At 41.2% G+C, this 24,889-nt stretch overlaps 1 protein-coding gene across 1 annotated transcript in view; it reads left to right on the top strand.

The window, feature by feature from the left end:
* Positions 1-344: 344 nt before the first annotated feature.
* LOC103769160 (chromosome unknown open reading frame, human C10orf76) overlaps positions 345-24,889 on the top strand; it is a 117,699-nt gene continuing 93,154 nt past the window's right edge. Inside the window, exons 1-14 of the mRNA XM_008936336.1 lie at positions 345-452; positions 893-949; positions 1,085-1,231; positions 2,959-3,066; positions 4,269-4,361; positions 5,206-5,280; positions 5,963-6,049; positions 11,390-11,446; positions 12,490-12,533; positions 14,040-14,100; positions 14,797-14,843; positions 15,530-15,605; positions 18,278-18,371; positions 23,073-23,174. Of these exons, the coding sequence (XP_008934584.1) occupies positions 351-452; positions 893-949; positions 1,085-1,231; positions 2,959-3,066; positions 4,269-4,361; positions 5,206-5,280; positions 5,963-6,049; positions 11,390-11,446; positions 12,490-12,533; positions 14,040-14,100; positions 14,797-14,843; positions 15,530-15,605; positions 18,278-18,371; positions 23,073-23,174 (1,150 nt within the window). The 5' untranslated portion in view covers positions 345-350. The remainder of the gene's footprint in view (positions 453-892; positions 950-1,084; positions 1,232-2,958; positions 3,067-4,268; positions 4,362-5,205; positions 5,281-5,962; positions 6,050-11,389; positions 11,447-12,489; positions 12,534-14,039; positions 14,101-14,796; positions 14,844-15,529; positions 15,606-18,277; positions 18,372-23,072; positions 23,175-24,889) is intronic.

The following is a 24,889-nucleotide window of genomic DNA, read 5'->3' as shown; positions in this document are numbered from 1 at the left end:
GATTAAAACCCCCATACTTTTCTAGATGTAAGCTGCCTTGGTCTGGATCATGAATCAGTTCCTCGCAGAGAAGAATTAAGAAAATTTATCCATAAGGAGCTTATTCTGTATCTTCCTGTATGGACTATTGCATCTTTCTTTGAAATGAGATATAGGACTAGATGTGACCTTTGATCTGATTTCTTATCTGTTATAGCTATTAAAGGCCTCATTTTCAGCTTGTGAGATGCTATTAGTATTTTAGTGCAGTGAAAAAGTCTTTCATGGTTGAGGCAGGTCAGATATGCCTTGAAGTAATGTTCAAGTTTCCTTAGCCTTTTTTCTCTACTCTTACCTTCAGGGTATACAGCATGGCCCAAACAGAGAAGAAAGGTGGGCTGCTCCGGAAATCCTCAGCCTCCAAGAAGCCACTGAAGGAGAAAGTTGTGTTGATGTATGATGAAATTTTCACGGTAAGGACCTGAGCACCTCTTCTTTCTAAAGCGTTGTGTTAAATTTTATTGAGCTGAGGGCTCTGTGTGGTGGGTTCTTTTCCCAAGGTAAGGACTGCACAGTGTAGGCACTCTCCTACTGTCATGTAGAGCTCTGTATCCTGCTCTCTTCCTTAACGTCGCCTCTCCTGTTGTCTACCGGGGCCATTTGTCGTCTGTGGGAAGTCGTGGCTTTTCAAAAAACAATACAGAAAATAAACGTAGGCATCCTAATTGAGAGCTGCTTCTGTTTGCCCTTCTGTTTCTGGGAATCTGTATAGACAGAATTCTGTACTATGAGACCCCTTGCTCAGTCAGTGGAATAATGCTTACTCTGAACTACTCATGATAATGATTTTCTTCAAATTCTGCCTGAATGATTTCCTCTTGTTTGCTCTCATGGCTGTTCCTTTTCTTTTCAGACAGAGGACCCCAGTAAATGCAACCCAAGGTTTTGGGAGGAGCTGTTTCTTATGAAGGTAACAGGAATTGAATTTCCTCTGGTGTGCTGCTGCTATTCTGCCTGCAAAGTGGCAGACTGTTGGAGCAAGGGTTTGTGTTTCTCGGGTGTTGGTGCTTATGTAACTTACACAAACTGCTTCTTAACCTGACAGGTCAACTTGGAATATCTGGAAGGCAAGCTGGAGGCTCTGGATGGGGAAGAGTTAATGAAGATAAAAGATAACATCAACTGCTTGTTTCAGCACTGCATCCAGGCACTGGGTGAAGAACACCCGATCAGAGTGGTCAATGCATTACAGGTATCGTGCTGAGAGACTGGGAATTCTCTCTTTTGCTTCTCGTGAAGCAATGTATTTATTTGCTGCTGGTATCAAACATCTTGCCCTTGTCTCTTTGCTTGAGAAGAAGTGATGTCTATGGAGCAGTTGCTGCTTATTGTCTGCAGAGGTTACAAACATTCATAGTCTCTATAGTCTTTGAAGAACAGTAGCTTGTTTCAGAATTCAAGAGGATCTGGTGATGCAGGATGAAGCACATGGCAATGGAGGGACAAGAGAGGTTTGTTCACGTGGCAGGCTGAGGCTCAGGAGTACTCTGTGTAGCTTTGTCTATATTCTACTTTGTCCTGCTCTCCCTCACTTCAGCTTCCTTTTTGAATTTCCATATGGATCAAAAATGTAATAAAGCTCTGGAGAAGTTAGTGTGAAGTTTATACAGGGGACTGTCCCTGCTTGACATTTGCTAATTGGAAGCTGTGAAGTTTTGTCACCCAGAATTAACAGCTGGTTTCCTGCAGGTTGCTCCTTACCAAAGCTGAGCTGTCCCATGTCTTGTGCAGGAGACTCCCCTCCTCACTCTTCATGTTTGATGTTATTAGTTCACAGGCTGATTCTTACAGTTTGGTTTGTCTCAGTTTCCCTCAGGTGTGGGAATACAGGATACGAATTTCAGGTTTGGAGAAGTCACCTGTAGCAGATATTGGACAGGCAGTTACTGGGAAAAGTTGATTTAAAACAGAGTATTTACATCTCTGACATACAATCTTGCACTGTTATTTTTTTTTTAGTTATTTTTTAGAATTACTTTGAAAGGATGCGGTTGAATGTTTTGTTATAGCTACATAGACAGTCTAGCCCAGCCCCGAATTTCCAAAATTGTGTTCAGGCTTTTGGCAAAAGTTAGGCCAGGGCTCAAGTGTAGAATCCTGCTGTGTGTTTAAATAGGAATTAGGTAACACATTCCTGAGTTGGAAGAGTGTTCCCTTAATCACACTGTTGTCATGTGGAAAGTGATCCTGAAGGCAAAACTTACTTATGTCATCTTTTCTTGAGAATGACCGTGGTGACCAAAAATTTGTTTAGCCCAGTATCTTGCCTCTGACAGTAGCAAACAAAAACCCAAAAAGCATATCTGTCTTACCCTTTTGCTTCTATATGGCTGTAGAGATTTGCTGATTGCTTGAGGTCTGCTTGTGTCCAATTTTACATCTTCTGAAACTAATTACTTGTCACAGTTTTTTTCCTTACAATTTTAGTTGGGAGTCTAAAACTGCAGTGGTTGTAGTCTTGCTTATTTCCCTCCTCACAGACCTGAAAGGTGCCTGATGACAAAACTCACCACAGATCACTGCTTCTGCCTTGCAGTTTCCTGATCAATATTTTTGGCCTTAAATCCACACTTAGCTATTTTCCAAAGATTGTGATCCTGTCTGGTACAGAATCTGGACAGAAAAAGCAGTAAGATTGTCTTTCCTCAGAGTGCTATGAAATGAAGGGCTTGAATGAACAAGAAAAATATGGACGAATATATTCTTCTCCAAGTTTTTTGAGTTTTCAGCATCCAAGATCCTCCTGAGAAACAAGAGAAGTAGAGGAGAGGTCAGACAAAATGTGTGGTTTCAAAACTGGTGGTATTAATTTAAATATCTGTGCTTAGCCAGTGCTAGGAGACGGTCTTGGGGCGGGTTTTGCTGTTGAGCGGTAGGTGTTGCCTTACATCTTACTCTCTGATTTTTTTCCCTTTGCAGACATTGTGTGCATTGATTCGGGGTGTCCATCAGAAGAACAAATCCACTTCTGGGTTTGACATCATCAACATGCTTGTGGGTTTCGATAAGGCAGAGCTATGTATGAAGGTGAGGCCCTGGCAATGTAGAGCTACAGTCTGCACAGCTACCTTGTTGCGAGGGCAGTGCTTTGTAGACAGGTGTGTCTACCGAGGTGCAGCTTTTAGGGGAAATAATCCAGCCACTCATGAAGGACTTCATGAAGTCCTGAAGTTCTTTACCTGCTAGTGGCACAAAAACGCTTGAGGTCCCCATGTTAGTAATATAACAGAGCACTTTTCTTCCTTTTCCTTCAGTTCCATGCTGCACAGTCACTATGGTTAAGACATCTTAAGGCCAGAAAAGGCTGTCACTGGCCATTAATACCTTGTATAGAACCTTGTACCTTGTGCTTAATTTCCAGATGATAGTCGTATCTACTAGGACATGTACTGTTTTAAACTTACTTGATGCTCTTCAGTGTAAAGATGTTGAGTTTTGGGAAATGACAAAGTAATTGGTGATAAAGCTGAATTCCTGTTGTATTATTTGGACATGGTACTTCAGGACATGGTTTAGTGGTCATGGTAGTGTTGGATTGATGGTTGGACTTGATGATCTTGGAGGTCTCTTCCAACCTTAATGATTCTATGGTCTTTCATCTGTCTACAAAAAGTAGTAATTTTTTGTCTTTCTAAAAATAGTACATTTGGGAAAACCATTAAGTAGTAACTTTCCTATCAGAACTACATTTTTCCTTGAAGAATAACTATATTACCTGTAGGTTAGTGTTTGAAAAACTTTTATGAATATCTGACAAACAGCTATAAAATATCTGGTTTTAATCATAACTAATATATGTACTATATTAAATTGGAGGTGTGCTGCTTACAAAAAAAATCTTATGGCACCTATAAATAAAATGGAATATTGAAAAAAGAAAGCACTGATATTACTGTCTTGCAAACAAAAAGGAAGATTCTGTTTATAGAGCTCAGAATTACTATTTTTATATGTGTGCAAAAACCTCTCATATGTCTAGTGAAAACTCCTGGAAAATGATCATGTTGTTATGCTCCTAGTAATTAAAATGTAGTTAACACAAAATTGTTGAGAACCAATAGTGTGAATATGGCCTGTGTGACAGTAGTAATGGCTCAATTATTGATTCTGGAATAACACAGCTTTATAAACATGCTCTGTATTTGAATCTCCCCAAATGTTTTTTTTATCATCAACATTTCAAATAATTTTAAATGCTGCTTTCAAATAATGTGATTATTGTTCTTTAGAATCTGATGGAGAGCTTGGACTCGCTCCTCTGTGCAGAAGGTTCTGAAAGCCTCAAAAGCTTGTGTCTGAAGCTACTTCTCTGCTTGGTGACGGTAAATACCATCCATGTAATAACTTAAAGGCTTATATGAGCCACATCTTGAGTGATGGAACTGTCTCAGAACCTAAATAGACTGCTGCAGTGTGCAGCTTAAGAAGGGGGAAGAAATTGTGAATGAGAACAAGGGTCAGCCCAAAATCATCATTGCTTTAACCACTGTGCTAGTACAGACTAGCAGACTGTTTTCATCTCATAAGATAGGTGCCAACTGGGGCAAAGGGAAGAGACACAGGACATCAATTAGATTCACAGGGCTTTTTTAGGGAAGAAGATACTTAAGAAGTCTCCGACAAATGGCAAGGGAGCAGAGGAGAGGGCTTGAGGAAAGATAGGAAGTGTAGAGTAGACAAGAATGGTGAGTATATGCAGAATGAGGAAGTTGGAAAAAATGGTTACTCATCTGAGATGGTCAGCTGTGAAGTATTTTGGCTGCAATAAGAGAGAACTGAGTGTGGGGGAGGCCTTCACTGCCCTGGTAGTGATGGGGAATTGCTTAATGGAGCATATGCGCCCTGTTTTTTCATTCTCCACCTCCTGTGTAGCAGCCTGCCTCAGCAGCTGATGGCTGTTGTCATGCAGCTGGGTAAAATATCAATCTGTAGAAGAAAGGGGGAGCTTTTAGTGTGTGAGTCATGCTTGTTGCTAGAGAGGCAGGACAGATTTCTTTATGTCTAGCTCTGCTGCTAGTCACACCTTGACTGGCTGACTAAGTGTGAGATGCTGGATAAATGTGTCCATCTGGTAGTAGAACTCTTCCGTTCCCAGTGTGTGCCAGAGGCAGCTACAGCATCATGGGAGGCTTTGGGTGAGATTTTAAAACTTATGTTTCTACCCAGGTGACAGATAACATTAGCCAGAACACTATCCTGGAATATGTGATGATTAACAGCATATTTGAAGCTATTTTACAGGTAAGAGTTCTTCCTTCTACTGCAAGAACCCTTCCTCCATAGTGAAAACTTTCAGTGATATATTTGATTTTCAGCTTTCTCAGTGCAGCATAGATGACTGGCAGTGTGTGTTGCTTCCATTCATAGCTCAGTCATAGATTTTTTTTTTTTTTTTTTTGAAATGCTGTCTCCTCCTTACTGTAGTCTGCTGTTTTTAGTCACTACTAAGTATTTAAAGTATTTTCACTTGAGACATTTGTGCATAGATAGAAACTGAACAGATTTCTGGGCTAATTTCACACAGAATTCCTGTATCAGAGGCAGGAATTTCAAAAAGGCAGTTTGGATACGTTGAGGCTTTTTCTGCTCTTTGATAAATTGCACTTTTTAGAAGTGGAACTGGGCTTGGGGAAACCCAGGAAAGAGATGAAGTCAGCAGTGCACTGAGATACTGCCCAGTGCTGTTGAGGAATGTATTTGCATTTTATGCCCAGAAAGCCTGTCTGCATCCTCTCTGTGATAAGTAAAGCTTCTCTGTGTGCAGAACTTTTTGGAAGCACTGACGCTCCCTCAATCTTAAGTATCCTTTTTCAGTTAGGGCATAATTTGCTTTCACACAGATGTTTCCCGGCCATGCACCATCTGACAGTCACTGCAGGCTTCCTGAAACAGGCCTGAACAGAACTGTTTGACTTTATTCCAGATCCTGTCCAGCCCACTTAGTCGCAGGGAGCACGGCTATGATGCTGTTGTCCTTCTTGCCTTGCTGGTCAACTACAGAAAGTATGAGGTAGGTATCCTTCTGCATAACAGAAACATAATTTCACTCTGCTTTATTAATTTACACTGGCCTATGGATTATTAAGGTAGCCTACAGTACCTTTTTTAGCAGCACACACTATAACATTTATTGAGGTATCAGCACAGAGCTACAGAAGTCTTGCAAGGCAGTCATATTGTGCTAATTGTATCTGTGTCTGATGCACGTGTATAATCAAATGTGTGTGATATTTATACAGCTCATTTTGTGCAAGCACGAAAGAAACTACCTAGGGGATTTGCATTTCCTTCATGAAAGTACTGTGAGGAAGGTCCTTTTGGAAGAGTTACTGTTGTGGCAGACTTCCATGTTTGCCTCTCTGTGTGTGACTAGGTGGTTATACATAAACTCCAAAGTAAAATGAACTGTCATTCATCTTGGGCTTCACACTGAATTTATGATTCAGAGCCTGACTAGCAGACTGAAAGTACAGATCCCCAGAAGATGTGCCAAAGCTGTAGCCAAAGAACAAGCTGAAACATCACAGCTAGTATTTCCAAGAGGAGTCTGTCTCTTATCTCTTTGACTGATTCTTCTCTGAGAAACTTCATTCATCATTCTTTTTCTGAACTGGGTGTGCTACTTTGTGGTGTATTCCCATGTTTTTCTGTTAGCCAGCTTGAAAAAGAAACACTTCAAACACCTAATGTTGGCTTTTCTTTGCATGAGGCATGATGAAAGCAATGATCAGTCTTATTTTTTTTCATACTTAGGCATATCTTAATATACTTAGGTTGGAAAAAATTGGAAAAGTGCTAGAATACCCCTTCCTCAACAGAATTACTGGGAGGGGGCAGAGTCCAAAATGTACCTGCTTGTATAATGGATCTTGTTTTGAGTTATGAATAGACCTAGAGAACAGGCGAAACCAGGAGTTACACTTAGTGTCAGTCATCCTTGTTAATTTCTCATTCCTGTGATTGTCAGAATCGTGAATTACAGGTTCTCTTCAATCAATCTGCCTTGTGGTAGCATGGAAGATGAGCATGGAGTTTGGTTTTGGTATATGGCCTAAGGGAGATATTTGGAAAGGTGTGGTACAGTTACTGAGGTGGGCAGATTGCAGTGAAACCTCCGGTCTTTCCAATACTCAGGTCAAAAGATGGAGAGCTGTCTACTCCCATCCCCGTGTGCTATGGTTTATGTCCTTGGTAAGGCAGAGTGCTGTGAGTACATAAGATTTGTCCTCTGCCCTTTGCAGTAGCTTTCCTTAGAGTACTGAGTTGGGGTTGAGTGATTTTGAAAACAGTCCTCCATGTCTTTGGACTGAGCACCCAAAAGAAATTGTGCTGTTGTTTAAAAACTACAATCCTGAGGCAGATGTTTAGCAAGGGGAATTTCAGCTTGAGTAGTTCATCTGGCAAGGTGGAAAGGAACCTGAAGAGAGGTTTTATATGACAGCTGCTTGGCACTGCCCCTTGTAAATAGCACTACAAGCAAAGCCTATAGTAATGCAGTCATAATTTTGTCCTTCAGCAGAGTAACTGCTGTCATTTGCTGTTCTTTGGCCCTTAGTCAGTGTGGTGGTTGCCTGATTGTCAGTGTATTGTAGCTTGCTTTCATGCCTCAAATTCTTAACTGTGCTGTAGTTGGTAGGTTCTCCTTTGTTTTGAACTTTACTGGTTACTAATTTCTGTTTCTGCCTGCTTAAGAAAATCTGATTAAGCTGAAAATTCATTAATTGACTATGGTTGTCTGTCTTTAATGTGAATACCAGTATGTTTTGCATCAGGATGTTCTTTACTTGAAGGCTTTAAGGGGATGTCCCTGATCTGAAATGTAATAAATGTCAAAAGCTATATATTTTTAAAAAATCCTAGTCCTGATTTCAGAGAAAATATTTTTACCTTGATACTATGTGAGAGAAATTTAAAAGAGTAACTAAATAATTGGCTATATTAGGAAAATGGTGAAGCCCAGGCTACACAAAAGGCTGCCGAACAGGGAAAATGCTCTGAGGAAGAGTATGTATTTGATCAGCTTCTCATTGTTTTAAGGGCTGGCTGCTAGAATAGCACATTAGAACATACAATGGGTAATGACTTTTAAATAGCTGGATTCCTTGATAATATGTAGGTAGAAATTTCTTTTCCTCATGTTCAACCTGCTAAAATTGCATATTGTGTCTTTTTCTAGGCCAAGCTCAAAGAAATTGGTCAAAACTTGGGTTTGTCCCTTTGTGTGCTTGTCTGACAGCATACAGTCTGTCTGACAGCCCTTCATGTCTACTTAGGTGCACTTGCCTCTCCTCAATATGGTTGACTACAGGTACTAAAGAGACACCAACATTGAAGAGTCAAAAATTTTTTTTTCCCAAACTGTCTCAGTCTCACAGACCTCAAAATAATCAGTAAATGATTTTCTTTAACAAAAAGAATAATTATTCCAGCTACAGTTTCCTGCAAGATGGCCTGGCCTGCAGAGAAGACACCCTTGTCAGGGCTGGTTTTCCAAACTGTCTCAGTCTCACAGACCTCAAAATAATCAGTAAATGATTTTCTTTAACAAAAAGAATAATTATTCCAGCTACAGTTTCCTGCAAGATGGCCTGGCCTGCAGAGAAGACACCCTTGTCAGGGCTGGCAGCAGAGCTGCTGAGTCACCCCTAATGAGTGACAGGGAAAGGTCTTGCAAAGGATAATTGAGTGAGCTCTGGCCTTAATTTTGTTATGGATATGAAGATAAGTTAAGCACCTAACCAGGGATTATACCTGGATAGCTTGGGGTTTTTTCCTGCTTTCTTGGGAGATTCCACTCCCTATGCCAGACCCGTGTACTTCACGTAATAGTTGCTCTGTGTGCCATGCCTCATCTGGGGATTGCTTTAAAAACTACCTGGTAATGATCTTCCTGCAGCTTCCACCTTCATTTCGGTAAGGTTGTTGGCATCTAATGGTGGATGGCTCATGGAGGACATCTTGAGTATTCTCAGGTTCAAGGAGTTAATAACGTTCATGACTCATCACTGACAAGAAGACCTTAATTGCTCTAGTGTTTGTTATCTGATGGCAGTGATAGGAGAAGACCTGTCTTCTCTGAAAAGCTGAGAATCATATTTTGGAGTTCTTTCTGGAGACAGATGGTAGCAGAACCTCTTAAGTTTGTGTAACCACTTTGTTGACATGCTTGGAAGTTTTCAAAGTGCTTATTGGCTGCTTTTCCAGGCTGTTGCATATTTGTGCACGTTTGTGGAGTGGCAAGTGTAATTTAGGCTTTTAAAACGTTTTCTGTGATTGCCAGTGAGAGGGGAACTGCACTCTGAAAGGGCAGGAAGAGAGAACCAGGCAGGGAGTGTAGGAAGGGCTTAGGAGTGCTTGTACAGCTAGCAGGTTGCTGATGTCCATTGTAGATGTGCAGACTAACACTTGTAGATAGTGCCTGGAACTGTTTGCTCTCAAGGTGGGGTGGGAGCAAACTGCACACCTGCCTCGTGGGCAGCACAGGAAATGTTCTCATCACACTGGTACAGACTTGCATGCTGAAAGGCACTAGAAACTTCCTTGTCCCATAGAGCTAGATGATGTGTGGATTGCACTGATTAGTCATCTGCCTGCTGCTTAAAGGGTTAGGGAAGCCTAGAGGAGGTAAGAGATGTGTCAGGGGAATGGATTACTTCAGACAGCAATTAAGTGGACTTCTGCAGATATGGAAGTGACAATTGAAAAGCTAGAGGGCAGAGATCTGTAGCAAGCTAGGCCAGCTTCATGACCCTATCAGCCATGCACTGGTGACCTCTTGCTGACCAGAGGCAGGAGATGTGGAGCGTGCATCTTGGAAAATCCAGGGCAACAGGAGCATGAAGAGGTGTTCATAGGCTGGGGATGACAACGAACCCACTCCCCCTCCCTTTTTGTGGTGGGATGAAGTGTATGACAAGGTCTCAGGGCATCCTGGTGGTGTTGATCACTGTAGTATCTCCCTGTTGGCTTATTCCCTGCATCTGGGAATTTGGGTAGTCCTGCAGCCTCTAATCCAATATCGTCCTGCTGCCCATTGCTTGGAAGAGCCCCATCGCTGTTATTTGGTCGTGAGTCACAAGCTGGGCTCTCTTCTGTGCATGTGCTGTGGTGTGGATAGTTCCTTGTTGTATAAGGAGAGCAAGAGAATGACTGAAATTAGTGAAACTAAGAAATATATTTGCAAGGATGGATTTTAATCTGTATTTAATTATGAATTTGCAAAGCTTGCCTCTGTTTTACTGACACTGACTAAACTTAATTTCTGAAGGGGAGCACAGTTGTTCAGAGAGTACCATATATTGTTACTCAATAGGAGCTTCTACTCCAGCTTCAAGAAATTGTCTTTGCATGCTTTGTGCACAGGTGGGTTCTGTGTGGGTTTTCTCTCTTTTTCTGAGACTGCAAACAGGGCTGTGTGGTGCTGGAGGCAGGCTGACAGTCTGGCTGAGATTTGGGCTATTCTGATCAGTTTCTTTTCTGAAACAAATCCTAATCCTCCCAAAGCACCAAATAATTGTGAGAATGTGTTTTGTCATCAGCCTTATTTTTAACTTGCTGTCAAGCCATGATAACTGTTCCCTGTAGGGCTGTATCTGATACATGCTTTGTGTTTTTTAATTCCCATCCACTTTGGACTTACTGCATAGGTAGAGCCTTTTCTTCTCTGTCCTAGTTCCAGATCAACTTCGTTAGTTTTGCACTGGCATCTATAAACCAGGAAAAACAAACTTGCCTTGCTAATCTAAAATGCTTCCTCAATTATTAGGACTTACCTTTGTGGAGCCTCTGTGCTTTGTTCAGCTAAGTTTGAGGAATTTATATTCTCCAGCGACTTTCAGCTCTCAGTGGTGCAAACTGTTAGTGTTGAGCTCTCACCCAGGAGCAGATGAGTCTTTAACATTGTCATGCTTTCCTGGTCCTCCTTCCTTTCAGCAATCTTGGCAAGATGTTGTAGAAGGGAGATACCAGAAGGGTGATGTTTAGTCCGAGCTTCACTGCGTGTTCTTGCTGCATAGCAGTGTGTGTGTCACAGATAACGGGCTCGCAGGACAGCTGCTCCACTTTCAAGACTGACAGATGAGCTAGTGCAGGAGCAGAAACTTCCTCTCAATAAAATCAGGAGCCTGGCTGGTTGAGCCAGAAAAGAGAAGGTACCCCAGGCATAGCGGCCTCAGCATGTAGTGTGATTTCTATTTCTTTGTGTGTATTCTGCTTTGTGGGACAGAAGAGAGCTTCTTCCCAGGTAGCTGGGTAAACTTGGAAAGATAGTGTTGAGATTTTTTTTTTTTTTTCCTGAAGGCTGAACTTAAAACCAAATTTCTTTTCTTCTTTCTCCCCTCACCCTGAGCAGTCAGTGAATCCCTATATTGTGAAGCTCTCCATCGTAGATGATGAAGCCACGCTCAATGTGAGTATTTGACTGGATTCCTCTGCACTGCTGGGGATGCTCTTTCATGTGTGGTGCTAGTGTAATGAATACAGTTGTGATGTTTGGTAGAAAGAAGATCTAGGAACAGTGCTACTGTAATGAACACCAGTATAGTGGGTTTCAGCCCTAACTGCACTCCCACAACAGGTTAGGCAGCTCATAATATGGGCAGTTTCATCACCAGTTAAGTGGTGGGGGTGGTTAAAAAGCTAGGCAGCAAGGAATATGCTGAAGTTGATTATACGTTTATGAACTATCTATACACTATTTGCTGTCACGTGCCAAAGAGGCACAAGATAGCTTGTGCCAAAGAAGGTGTCATTTCCAGTGCTGTGGCATCTGATTTTACCGGTCCATGAGTCAATTCTTGTAGCTCAGTGGAAACTTGTACCTGAGTCAGAAGTCCTGCAGCGTATTTTGGGTTGTAGCAACTACCTAAGTTTTGTATCCAGGCTTGGATAGAAGGTGGCAGCCACTAGGAGCTGTGTGAGTTCTGGACTCAGAATACTCTCTTCAGGCATGAGGTAAAAAGCAAGCTCCATGCTAACTGAAGGGTGAGAATGCTTATTCTGAGGTAATTAAATTGGCTTGACAGAAAGGATGATTAGTAGCTGTGGAATGGTGTTCGAAGGAAGTGAAAAGGTTACTAGTGTGTATGGCCTTTGTTTTGAACTTTTGGGTGTCTTTCCTCTGACACAAGCTTCTTTCTGAAGTTCTTGATGCTTTATTGAGGCTTCTTGAGTGAGCAAACTCTGTCCGGAGGGCCAAGGAGAGCAAAAGTTCTCTGTTGAACTTAGTTATTAGATATTCAACTTTAAATTCTGGTGTCTTGATTTTTTTGATTAAATTTTTGTTGTATCATAGCATGTCTTAACAGTTCAAACAGCTTCAGGGGAAATTCTTCATAGCGTGCTAGATTATCTTGGGAGGGTGTAGCACTGCTCTCTGTGTTGAGTGTGTGATTTCCTGCATTCAGATTTGTAACATAAAGGGGTTTTTTTAATGCTTTTTTTTTTCCCCAGGGAATGGGACTTGTAATTGCCCAGGCTTTATCGGAATATAACAGGTAAAACCTAATTGTCTGTTGGTTTTCAATGTATGATAGTAGCTGTACTTTTCCACAAACATTTTTTTCCCTGTTGAAGCACTTACTTATCACATAACAGCCCTGATGCACCTGAAGCAAATGGTCTTATGCTTTGAGGTACTTTGGCTCAGTTGTTGCTGTCATTGCAAGTGTCCATGCAGCTGTACCAGCTGTGCTGATGTGCTTCAGGAGAGATCTTGCTGTAGGGGTGGGTACCTATTGTATGTTTTTACCGTCATGGATTTTACCTCTGTACGAACCTTTTGTAAAATCTTAGTCCCAAGTGAAAGGATAAATGATTTGCTGAGTACTTCTCTGTTAGAAAATCAATTTCACTGAAACACAATCTAAACCAAACAAATGTATCCAGGACTACCCCCATGCCAGATCAGAGATGATTAGGGGATGTGTGCTCTTGCAAATGGTGGAAAGCATTAACTGCTTCTGAAGAAAAAGCCAGAAAGCCAGCAGTAAGTGTAGCATGTTCCCAGCCATGCTTCATAAGCAACAGCACAAAATGTATGTTTTCCTGAGAAGAAAGTGCTTAAGAAAAACTCAGATACTTACAGCAATTTCAACAGAGCAACTTGAGAATTTTATTTTTTTATTCTGGAATAGGACTCTCAAAATATCCAGAAAAAAACCTTTTAATTCTTTTGGAGTTCTGCTGTTAGAGATATGCAGATAACTTGCAAGGCCACCAAATCATACAAATGTATTTAACAGAGTAAGTTATTAAAGCAGAAAAAACCCTCACCCACCCAACTTCATTCATTCCGAAAAAACTTGTCTCAGACTATGGTCTATTTTGCTTAGCTCTTTCTTTCACCCTTCCTCAAAAATTCAGAATTCTTGTCTTTGCATATTGCATTGTGTATGATCAGATTCTTGTATGAAAGACAATAAATGGCCATGTGAGCTTCACTAGTCTATTTGAATGCTGAATGAAGCAACTTAGCTTAAATCTGAGGAACCAAACCTATTTGTTGACTTCACTTAACTCCAGTTCCCTTCACTTACTCCACAATGTGGGATCAGGCAAGATCAGGCCATGAACCATAACGGCCTTTATGGTTTCTGCTGACCAAAAGATGGTTGTCTCTGGTTTAGTCTGTAATAGGTGGTGATTGAAATGAAACTGTTCTGTGGTTACTGACCCTGTGTTCATGTGGTTCATTACTGTTCTGCCAGTTTAGGACAAAACTTCCCAAGTCACTTGGTTCTTTTCCTTCAGCATTAGCCCAGACTGATGTAGCCTCTGTAACAGCACAGGCATTGTTCAGTCTCACATCTTTCAGCAGCCCCCCTTCAACTCTGTGCAATTTGCAAATATTATAATACCCTTTGCATCTCTTTTTGCAAGTTCTTGCAAAGGGCTTGGGAATGTTGAAGCTTTAAGATAAGATTTTCTGATAGGGATTTAGATAAAATAACCCTAGTCCCCCTTCTAACCTTGAAGCTTCATCCTTATTCCTTTTTATTCAGGCAATACAAAGATAAGGAAGAGGAGCACCAGAGTGGTTTCTTCTCAGCCCTAACTAATATGGTAAGGAAGGAAACAGTGTAGCCTAAACCAGAGAAGCTGAATATTCTTGTGGCAAAGTCTAGCCTGTCACTAGCTTTAGAGATCTGTTTTTTTACTGTCTTGTTTCTTAAACCTGGGAGTGGTGTAGCTGTGAAGTAAGCTTGGATTCTACAATGGGCAGTGTCTGCATTTTTGGAGGGTTACCTTCTAAAGGCAGCTGTGAATTCCTTGTAAAGAGTATCCACTGTTTCCCTTGTTCAGTTTGCCTTTTATTTAGTCTGAGATATAACTGTAGTCTGAGATCTGACAGGAAGATTTCCTGTAAGGGTGGACAGTTCAGTGTTGACAGCCGTCTGTGAAGAGTGACATGGGTTAAACTGTTAGCACTTTGGGGCAAGCAGATAAGAAATATCTTTGTTGTCTTCTTCCAGAATTGCAGACCAGTTTAGGCTGGGATTCAAGATACAGTAATTTTTTAATTCTTTTATGATTTGAAAGGTGAAGCATTGGTGCATGACAGTAGTGCAAAATAAAATGTTTGTAGATGGTCATCCTGTTTCCCATTTGTATTTTACTGGTATTAGAGAGAAAGCTGCAGATGTGCCTTGGATGAGAACACCTCTCAAAGGGCACTTGTGATTTAGTGAAGTCCGTGTCTTCTTGCTTGTCTAATAGCTTTCACAAATTCCTCCTATGCAATACTCTCTCTTTCCATAGGTGGGCAGCATGTTCATAGCAGATGCTGATGAGAAGATTTCAGTCCAGTAAGTGCACGGATGTTAGCTACATGGTGAATAGCACCTTGCTACACTGGTCAACATGTTCTGCTCTGTCATGGAGCAAAACAGACTAGAGACACAAGTTCTCTTGGAACTAAATTGGTACCACACCCTGCAAACAATGGATTCTCACTGAAGTGAAAAGGGTGCAGTAGGAAGAACCACAGCTGAATTGCTTCTAATGAAGTGTATAAAAAAAAAATCCCCAAACCTGTGGGTTTTGTGGGTCATTTTAAACATATAATAGGCATATTTGAGGTGGCAGATGGCAAGGTAAGGTTTGTGCACTCTTGTCTCCAACAAGATATTTTCTAAATCAAGCGGGCAAGTGATAGATATGAGGGTTTGTGGTGTCTGTAGGAACCTCTGCCCTTAAAAGAAAGGACTTGAAAGGGAAAACACTGAGTAATGAAGGGAACCTTCTGAACTGAGTAATGAGCACCTTCAGCATGAAGGGAGAGAATACTGTAGTTGAGCTCTAAAAATAGTTATTTTTATGGATTTCTGACTACTACTAATAATAAGAACAGCTGGATTGCAGAGGCAGAGTTTTATAAATTGAAAAAATCATTCTTTCAGATGGGCCATGTTTCTGAAAAACATTGCTCTTGGGATTCTCGTCTGGTGTTAGCTCTTCATTAACTGTGCTTATGTCGATATCCTTTTTACAGAACAAATGAAGCAATCCTTCTGGCCCTCTATGAAGCTGTTCACTTAAACCGGAATTTCATCACAGTTCTGGCACAAGTGAGTTTCGGTGCAATGTTTGCCCTTTGCTTTGTAGTCCATGTCTTTGAAATTACAGAGTCAGAAGTGGAATCAATGAAAGGATAAGTTGTTTCTTTATTTTTTTCTGCCTGCATACTTGTCATAGGTGTAGGTGAGCATGAAGGATCAGAAGCAGGCCAGGGCCTGGGTTTATTATACTCTTAGGAAAGGCTTCCGGTCTTGCCAGAGAATAAGTAAAGTTTTGAGGGCACTGCTCATATTGGAATGAGCTGTTTTTCTCACTGAATGGGAAGGGATGTGTGGAGTGCCTTCTGTGCCCTATTGACACTGCCTCTGGGGGGAGGATGGGCAGATGGGACTGGTAGGGGTAAGATTGCTGCAGCTGTCAGAGCAATTTATGCTCTTGTTAAGTTAGAGTTGAGGGAAGGAGGCTGTTTGGCTCCAGAGTTGTCCACGTTGTCCTGTCTGCACAGACTGCATATTTTTTGTCTGTGTGTATCCTTTGTTTAGAGACTGATCGACATGTGATGAGTTGTTAGTTCAAATACTATTTTGTGTTCCAACTTCCTTGGAGAGCCCAACCCTTTTTACTTGGGAAACTGTCATCAGAGCTTAGTGCTCCTCCTTACGCTGTTCCTGGTGAAGAAGCAGCTGTGGCAGCCTTCTGAGAAGCAGTGGGCTGCTCCATACGTCAATTGCAGACCTCTGGATGCTTTACTAAACACTGTGTGAGTTTGCAAAGGTGGCTATTGCTGGGAGACAGATGATGAGTCTGATTTGGTGATCGTGACGTGGCTGGCTGGAAGGATAGCCTGATGTGTTTAGGAAAACCTTCAGGTTTAGGCTTTTAATTTCGGTTTGTAAGTACTGCTGGTAATCTGTGAGAAAAATGACATCCACAAAACAGTTGACACCTTTTCCCAGTTATTTCAGGCCCTCAGAGTTCAGACATACATCATGGGCTCTAGGCACTTGTGGTGATGGAGGAGACCTTTGGGGACTCCTGACAGTAGAGGTGATGGAAGAGGTCTGATAAGCAGATCTACTGCCTCTGAGGAAAGCTTCTGTTCCTACAGGTGGTTAATTTACTGGGGCTCCCTGCCTCTCTTTTCCCAGGTTTTTCATTCCTACCACTTGTGAGAGCTTTCTGCTCTGTGTAATACCAACTCAGCCCTTTTTGTCATCAAGATACCTCTGAGGGAAGAGAGGCCTTTGGCAGGGAAAAGAGTAGGGCAGGAAAATTGCAGCTAGAGTAAAGGCTCTTAAATTGAAAATAAAAGGATAGTTATTTGTGAAAGTGATAGCTGAAGTGACCACTGATCAGTGGGTTTAATTGGAGGCCTGATGTTCTTGGGTGGATTGTCTGTAATCCTTCATTTAAGAGAGGGCAAGGTAAGTCGTGCTGTCCTTTGGAAAAAACTCATAAAAGCTGAAGAATGCCCTTGTCTAAGTTGGTGTTCATTGGTAGGGACTGTATGAATGACTACCTGCTGCTGTGCAGGCACATAGGAAGGGCAGGGGTACAGCTGTGTTGATGCCTGAAGTGTTGAGAATTTGGTGCACTTACCAGCTTGTTGGCCCTCGGTTTTTACTGCTAGGTGGCACTGTTATCTCTCAGCTGATGATTGCTGTTTGGGGAAAAGAAAGGTAAACACTACACCAAAATCTGTGGAAGCAAACTTGTTTTATGTGAGATTGTCAATAGAAAATTGCCTTCAAAAGTTTAAATTGGTACCTGCAATGACTTTAAATTTAGTCTTTGAAATGTAGTATCTGTGTCTGTGCTTCCCATAAATTACATGCATTTGTAGTTGCTCATAAAATAAGATATTCAAAGACCATGGGGAGGATATCCACTTGTGAAAAATCCTATGGAATGGGCATCAAATCAGCAGTTCTGTATCCCCTTCTTTTATTTGGAAATTGTGTTGATATGTTGAGGTGGATGATACATTTATGTAAAACTTGCCCTGTGAAATGGACACTTTGCTTGGCAGCCAGACTTAAAATAGCATGGCAGACTGCCCACAGTCTCACCAGTGTGGATAGGTCCGGAAGCTTCCCAAGAGTGAAGTCAAAGCAGTAATTAGACAGGCAACTATTAGCAAAGATGAAATGGGGGCAGTACCTGACTGATGGAAGCTGAGGAGATCAATAATGATAGTGTTATTTATGTTATGCACTCTTTTCCTGCACTGCCTGGGTTTTATCGTGAGACAGGGAAGTAATAAATTGCCATCATCTTTGACTATAAACTGGTGGAGGGCAGAAGCCAGGAGAATTTGCTTTTAGAAAGAGAAATAAAAGGTTCTTGGAGGAAGGCTTCAAATGCACACCCTTGGGTTGCTTTGTGGGGAGTTGGAAGCTGTCGGCAGGGTAGGCTTCTGCATACCTTTTCCCATTCTGCACTGGGGAAGGGCATGTTATCTGCCTGCTGGGGACAGACACCACTTTCTGATGTATTTTTATGTTTTGTGGAGTGAAGAAATTGATGTACAGTTTAACTGTTAGACATCCAAGGTCAGGAAGCATAGCCTTGCTTTTTTGGAGGGGAGGCTGAAGTTTCTTGAGACTTCATTAGCCACATCTATTGTGTGAGAGCGTGGAACAGCACAAGTAACGATCTGTGCGGCTCGTGCCTAGGGAAGCTATTGACCTGTGTATGTCTGGGCATTTGTGTTTCCTGGCAGAGCCATCCTGAAATGGGGCTGATGACAACACCAACAAGCCCAATTCCAACAACACCTGTCACTCCACTTGGAACCACCCCACCTTCTTCAGATGGTAAGAAATGTGGTGATCTGGGAAAAAAACAAAACCAAACCCAATTACAAACTGTAAAATAACTGGCAAAGCATTTTCTCAAGGTGGCAGCTAATGATGTCTGCCTGGAGCGGATGTAACCTGATGGTCTCTTGCTAGAGCAACTTGCCTTATTAAACATGAGGAAGATTTTTTGACTCAAATTTATTTCTGTTTTGCCTTGTATATTGCTCAATGGAATTATGCTGATACTCCTTCAGAAAACAGTCCTGTTCCAGTATCTGCATGAAGATGTGCTCAGCCCATTAGTTATTCTTTGTAGGGTCTAACTTATAAATATTTCTAGTGTCAGGTTCTTTGCCTGGGATTATTTGTCACTGGAACAGATTTACACAGAGTTGCAGTGGATTCTTGCTTGTCATTAGCTTACTTGTCCCCAGCTTTGAATTAATCGGGGATTTCAATTCAGCCTGAGTGTGGAGGTATTCCTCCCTTTTGTTGCCTTTTCTTTGATAGACTTTGTAAATGACTACTTGTCCTGAGATCTGTCTTTTAAATGAGATGTCTCATGTCCACGTAAATACACTTTGAAATCGTCTAAAATAAAACCCTTTTAGTTTAAAGTATGGATAGATACAGCCTACTTTAAAAGGAGAAATTAAATGGCTGTTGTCATGTACTTTAATGGCATCCTCTAGATCTGAAGAGTGTTTAATGAAGGAACAGAATCCGTTTGAATAGAGCACAGTTTGGAAATATTTCTGGGGGAAAAGCACCCTGGGTTACTCAGTTGTATCAGCTATTCAGGTCATTTGATATCCTAGTTAAGGATGATCCTCCTTGTGGATGAATTCTTTGTGGTTACCATGGATATCAAAAGCTTTGGTTAAAAAGCCCCCGATGTCTCAAGCCTCCCTGTGCATATAACATAAAATGTAGAGGGACGGGCATTTTGTGGGCTTCTCTTCAAAGTGTTCATTGCAAATGTACCCACCCACACACCATATTATACAACTGGCAGAGAATGTATGCTTACCTACAGCTTGCTTGCACTCCTTTTTTAATTTACCTAAAAACAAAAGCAAAACAAAAACTCCATCCTGCTTTCAGCAGAGGCAGTGTTCTTATGAACCTCGAGGCTTCTTGCTGCTTCTTGTAAGGTTACTAAGTTTAAGGAGAGGAGCTGATCTTAATGCAGTTACATCAGGAAGCATTCTTTATTTCTATTTGCTGTCACTTTTGCTGGTCCCTGCTCTCAGTGATAATTTTTTTTTTTTTTTAAGACCACAGCTTGGTTTAGTTTGCTTTGTATTGCTGTTATTTTAAAGGTACGTCAAAATTTTCTTCATTTTCTAAGGTCTTGCAACTCAGCTGTAAAATTTGCCTATGGCTGAAAGTTAGCAAGAGGCTTTTTGGCTTTGGGATGAAAAGATTGCTTTATTCTTTTTCCTACATTAAAAAAAAAAGTAATTGAGCTACTTTCAAGTTACAGCAACATGTAGAAATTCACCTGTGGGTTTCAGGTGTTTTTTTTGTGCTGACTGAGATTAAAAATTCGTTCATACTCTGGTTTGAAATTTCTCTGGCTGTTAGCCTGTAGTGTGAGTTAAGAGCTTTTAAAATTTCAAAACGTGTGTTAAAAAAATCAAGGTCTTTAGCATGAACCAGGATAAGCAGTGATGTGTTCTTCAGAGTGATTTATTTTTTTTAAAAAAAATGAGACTTTTGCTAGAAACTGTTGATCCATAATATGTAAATTGAGTGTGCCTGTCACCATAGTTATCTAAATGTCAGTTTGCTTACTGTTGTTAAATATTCATTCACTGCGTTCATTGTAACAACTCCAGAAGGACCCACTGGGGATATAAATACTCTTTTCAGACTTAGCTAAATTGGTGAGCTACTTATAATATTGGGGGTGAAAAAGCTTCCAGTCTCATTGCATAGACTTTGCCAACAGACTAGGCACGTTAGCAATGTGTCAGGAGCCTTGGAGCTTCAAGACTGAATGGACTAAAAGATCTCACGCTTGGGGATGTGCAGCCTTTAAAAGCTAAAAGCCCCATTATCATTTCTTTGATGTGATTTGAACAGCGAGGTTACATTGATCTATTTGGCCTGTTGTTTCCAAGGGGTAGAATTTTCTATTCAAGGTGATTGTATAATCCTGGACTCCATGAGAACCTCTGCTATGCGCTGAGCCTGTCAGTGCTCAGTTTAAAGAATCCTGCATTTTACTGTTGGTTCATCTCCTTCATCCTTCTGTGCCTGTGCTTGCCCCAGTTCCAGAAGTAAATAAGCCTCACTTGCCTCATTTCGGGGTTATGAGATACAAGGCTTGAATTGTGAAAGGTGTTGTTTGTTAAAGCAGACATTTCTCTGAACCAAAATACAGTTGCATACAAAATCAGATCACTTCCCTCTCAGAGACCCAAACCTAGCCATACAAAAATCAGATGCAAGTAATTCCTCACTTCTTGCAAGGTCCAATCTCATCATAAATACCTTTTTCTTTCCTCAAGAGTCAGAAAAGCCTTGAGCATTCCTGAGGATAAATAGGAAAGAGATAACGTGGTTCTTAATATGTGTGTCCTAGTGGTCTGTAGATCTGTTTCCAGTGCAAAGGGAACCCCATCTTAGGCTTGCTTTATAGCTTGAGAAGAGAGAGTGCCTTCTGGCAATTGTCATTCAAGCCACCTATGACCTCCTGGATGTGAAAGACCTGCAAGTTTGAGCTCCTAGGCAGTGTTGTTGTCATGCTGGGAGAGGCATGTAGAGCTGGAAAAGTTCCCCTTGACTTCTTGAATCTAGTGCTTTGTGCTTGCAGGGACATCATCATAGAATTCCTTAAATTTATCAAACTATCTGAATTTGTTAAATTTGCTTTGCTGGAGGCAGTTTCAGCATCTTGTTCCTTAGTTAGAAATCTTCAACTTGCCAAACTGTTTCTTGTCTGTTTATATGCATTTATCATGATGTTAATCTTACTTGGGAATACAGACAGCTCCTTTTCATATCTTGGGTTACTCGCCTGTGTATTGTGGTATCTCATAAGAAAGGCACTCTGGTCCTCTGGTTGACCTGCTAGCCTTTCTCTAAACTTGTTTGAGTTCATCCTCTTTGAACGTGAGGTTCAGTGCTTTGTGTTGGTAGCTCATCATCTCGTACGGCGTTATCGCAGCGCTTTGTTTGCAGACGATGGGCTCCCAGCTTGCTGTGGAAACGCCTGCCTTCCCGACCTTATGGCTTCTGGTTCTCAGGGTCATCTTGCATTTATTATCTGGTCCTTGTTCTTCAACCTGTTCTTTGTGTGCCGTCTGATACCCCTCCATGTTTACATATCCCAGTTTTCTGCCATTAGCAGGTCCCTTAGCAAGCAGTTGTTTCTTGTGCCCAGCTCACTTTCAAAAAAGAAAACTGTTCCCTAAACTGATGCCTAAGGAATTGAAGTAGTAACTTCTTCCCAGGCTAACAATTTTTCCAGTTGTTTCTCTGTTGCCAGATATTTGATGTACTTTAAATTACTGTATTGGTTCCCACCTGTCTGTTTCACTCTTAATTTTTTTGTACAGAACTCTGTAAAATGCTTTACTGAAGTCCTCCTAGACTAGCTCAATCAGTTTTTTGTGTGTGTGTGTTTTTTTTTTTTTTTGTCTGAGGTAATTTATCATAGGGGAAAAAAAATATCAAGCTTATTTGACAGATTCAGCAGGTAAATGTATGCTGCATTTTTCCCACTTAACTTGCCCCCTTCAATGCTTCAGTATTTCTTATAAAAGCCTTTCTGAATGAGGAGACTGAGAGTTGTCTGCAAGGGCCATTCAGGCTCAGTCATCAGTAAAAATGTGGCTCAGTCACATGATAGAGATTTGACGGTTCATAAACTCAGTGCTTCAGGTGGTGCATGGAGCAGGCAGCATGTTGTACAATTAACTAATTGAGATAGCTTCTTGTGAAGTCTAAGGCAGATGATGTCCAGTGTTAAGGCGTCAAAAGTACAGCTGGTGGTAACAAGGAGCATATCCTAGAGAAATGCCAATGAGCTGCTGTTCTGCTGCAGGTATGGAAGGTACATTTCTGCTCCCTGCTGTGTTTTCTCTAGCACAAGCTATGATTGCTTCTGCTTCTTGATTCTTATAAAGATGCTCTTTCTACCTCTCATTTCTATAATTTTTATCATTCAATAATTGTTACGTTACTGTCTTATGTCTTGCTTCTGCAAGAGAGGCTGTTGTTGGGAGGAAAGAATGGAATTGATGTGGACCTTTTGGAACTGAAATTCCAAAATTGCTGAAACAGAGAAGCATCTTTGCTGGGCATGTTTCTTCAAAACTGAGAATGGTGTGAATATTAGTTGTGCTGCTTGTAAGAATTGGTTTGATGTCAGTGAGAACACCTTGAGCTCCCGAGATCAGGGATATTGATCAGTGCTAAACCAGCAGGCTGATCTCCCTTGAGGTGAGAGGTGGAGGCAGGACAGAGAAGGGTATTACTTTCCCAGGTACCATAACCTATACTTAAAGCAGGAGAAATGGTCTCTGAGGGAGTGATACCAGCCTGCAAAACAAAATCTTTGTTGGGTGGGCATGGAGGAGCAGCAGGTCAAGTGACCCTGCAAATACGCTGGTCCTATCCCAGGTCTGTGAGTCTGTGACTTTGTTCTCTCTACAGTTATCTCTTGTATTTGCAAAGGGTAAATGTATCTTATCTGCTTTGTTCCAGTCATAAGCTCTGCAGAGCTGCCTTTGGATGCTGATGTGCAAACTAGCAACCTGCTGATAACCTTCTTGAAGTACAGCTCGATTGTGATGCAGGACACAAAAGGTAAATAAATTCTATTGATGTTACTGTGGATGCAGCAAGCAGTGCTTCTTGAAGTCAGGAGGGCATAAGAACATGTCTAGTGACTCCAGAAATAGCAGTTAAGTGGAATCCCTTTAGAGGAGTGAAGATTCCACCTTTTGAGAAAATTAAATTATTTCCTATTGTGAGATAAGAGTTATGAGACTACGAGAGATGTCATGCTAGCAGGAGGGAAGTCAAATATGGAAAGAATGTAATATTAATAATAATAGTACCTAATAATCAAGCCTGTCCATATGCAGGACGTGCGATCATATCTGATTCCCAACTGTCTGTCAGAAAGAGGAGGTCATGTACCAGAAAACTGTATTTTTAAGAACATTTGGAAGCTGACACAGGAGGCCAAGCTCAGCATTAGGAGGAAATACTTCCCTTGTCCTTTGGTACTTGCTGGTTAAACGGACAACTCTTTAATTATAAAGAGAACAACAATAACTTGAGAAGATATATTTCCATATTGTGCTTTTTTTTTTTCTCTTGGTTGTTTTAAGGGCGGCTAATTTCAGCTTGCTGGAGTTGAAGTATTGCTTCATCTCCTGCTCAAGGTACCCGAGGGTACTGTTTTGGCCTGTATGGGCAGGACCACAGTGTGAATGTAAAAAGTGAACTTTGTGCTGTGTTTTAGCCTGTTACCAATTTCTGGTAAGTTAGTGAGTTAGATGTAACAACTGAACCAAAACAAAAAGGTAGCTGCAGAGCTATGATACATCTGTCGCTGAACTTCAGGAATGCTTGGCACTGAATAAGAGCAGGCAGAAGAATTTCCCTGTACCTCCTGGCTTGCAGTGGAATTGTACTTGGCTGTCTAGTCCAGTATGCAAGCTAGCTGAGGAAAATGTGAGTAGTTGAAATTAGGACCAAAAGAGATTTTATAAAAGTATCTAGTGCACCTCTCAAAACCAAGGCAGAACCAGGTTTACCTGTGTCTTTTCTCAGAGACGTAGCTAACGTGTTGGATGGAGGCACACTGATAGTGGAGCATTGTTTTTAGACTATTCATTCCAGTGTTTAACTACCTTTATTGTGAGAAAGCTTCATGCACTTCCTAAATTCTTTGCTGTGATTTAAATTAATTATTAGTTATCTTCTCCAGGATAGACACTGAGAATGGATTATTTCTTTTTCCTTTGTGTCAGCCCTTAAGTGTTTGAAGTCTGCTTTCATGTTTCCTCTTGCTTTTGTTTTGAAGCTAAACCCCAGCAATCTTTGCTCAGTCTTTTCTTATAGATTGCACACATGAGGAGGGCTTGCCAACTCTCTAATCGTTCTCATTTGCTTTTTCAGGGTATCTCTTGCTGATTCAGGTCTCTGATGGAACAATTTTATGTTTTTCAATTTAATTTTGGCACTTATTAGTCACTGTAATATGGAAAGTCTGCATAGGGCCTCAGGAACTGCCAAACTGGACTAGCTTCAGATGCAGTGAAATCTGGTAGAGGGGATTCCTTACTAAACAAGCCAGCAAGAGATGAGTTTATTCTGGTGTGAGACAGGAGCTGATGTTTCTTTCTTTGCTTTGGTTCTAGCTTGTATAAAATTTGAAATTTGTGTGGCTGATAGACTTAATCTCTTTGATGTCAAGGTAGTATGTGGCAATGAGCTCTGTTGATGGTTTTGGAAAAAAGCGTGCCTGACAAATAAGTGCTTATTAATTCTAGTAGGTATGTTGCTGTCCT

The sequence above is a fragment of the Merops nubicus genome, unplaced genomic scaffold, assembly GCF_000691845.1.
Source record: "Merops nubicus isolate BGI_N331 unplaced genomic scaffold, ASM69184v1 scaffold36242, whole genome shotgun sequence".
NCBI classification, from domain to species: domain Eukaryota; kingdom Metazoa; phylum Chordata; class Aves; order Coraciiformes; family Meropidae; genus Merops; species Merops nubicus.
The sequence above is the reverse complement of the archived record's forward strand: the minus strand, read 5'-3'. Positions and strand labels throughout refer to the sequence as shown.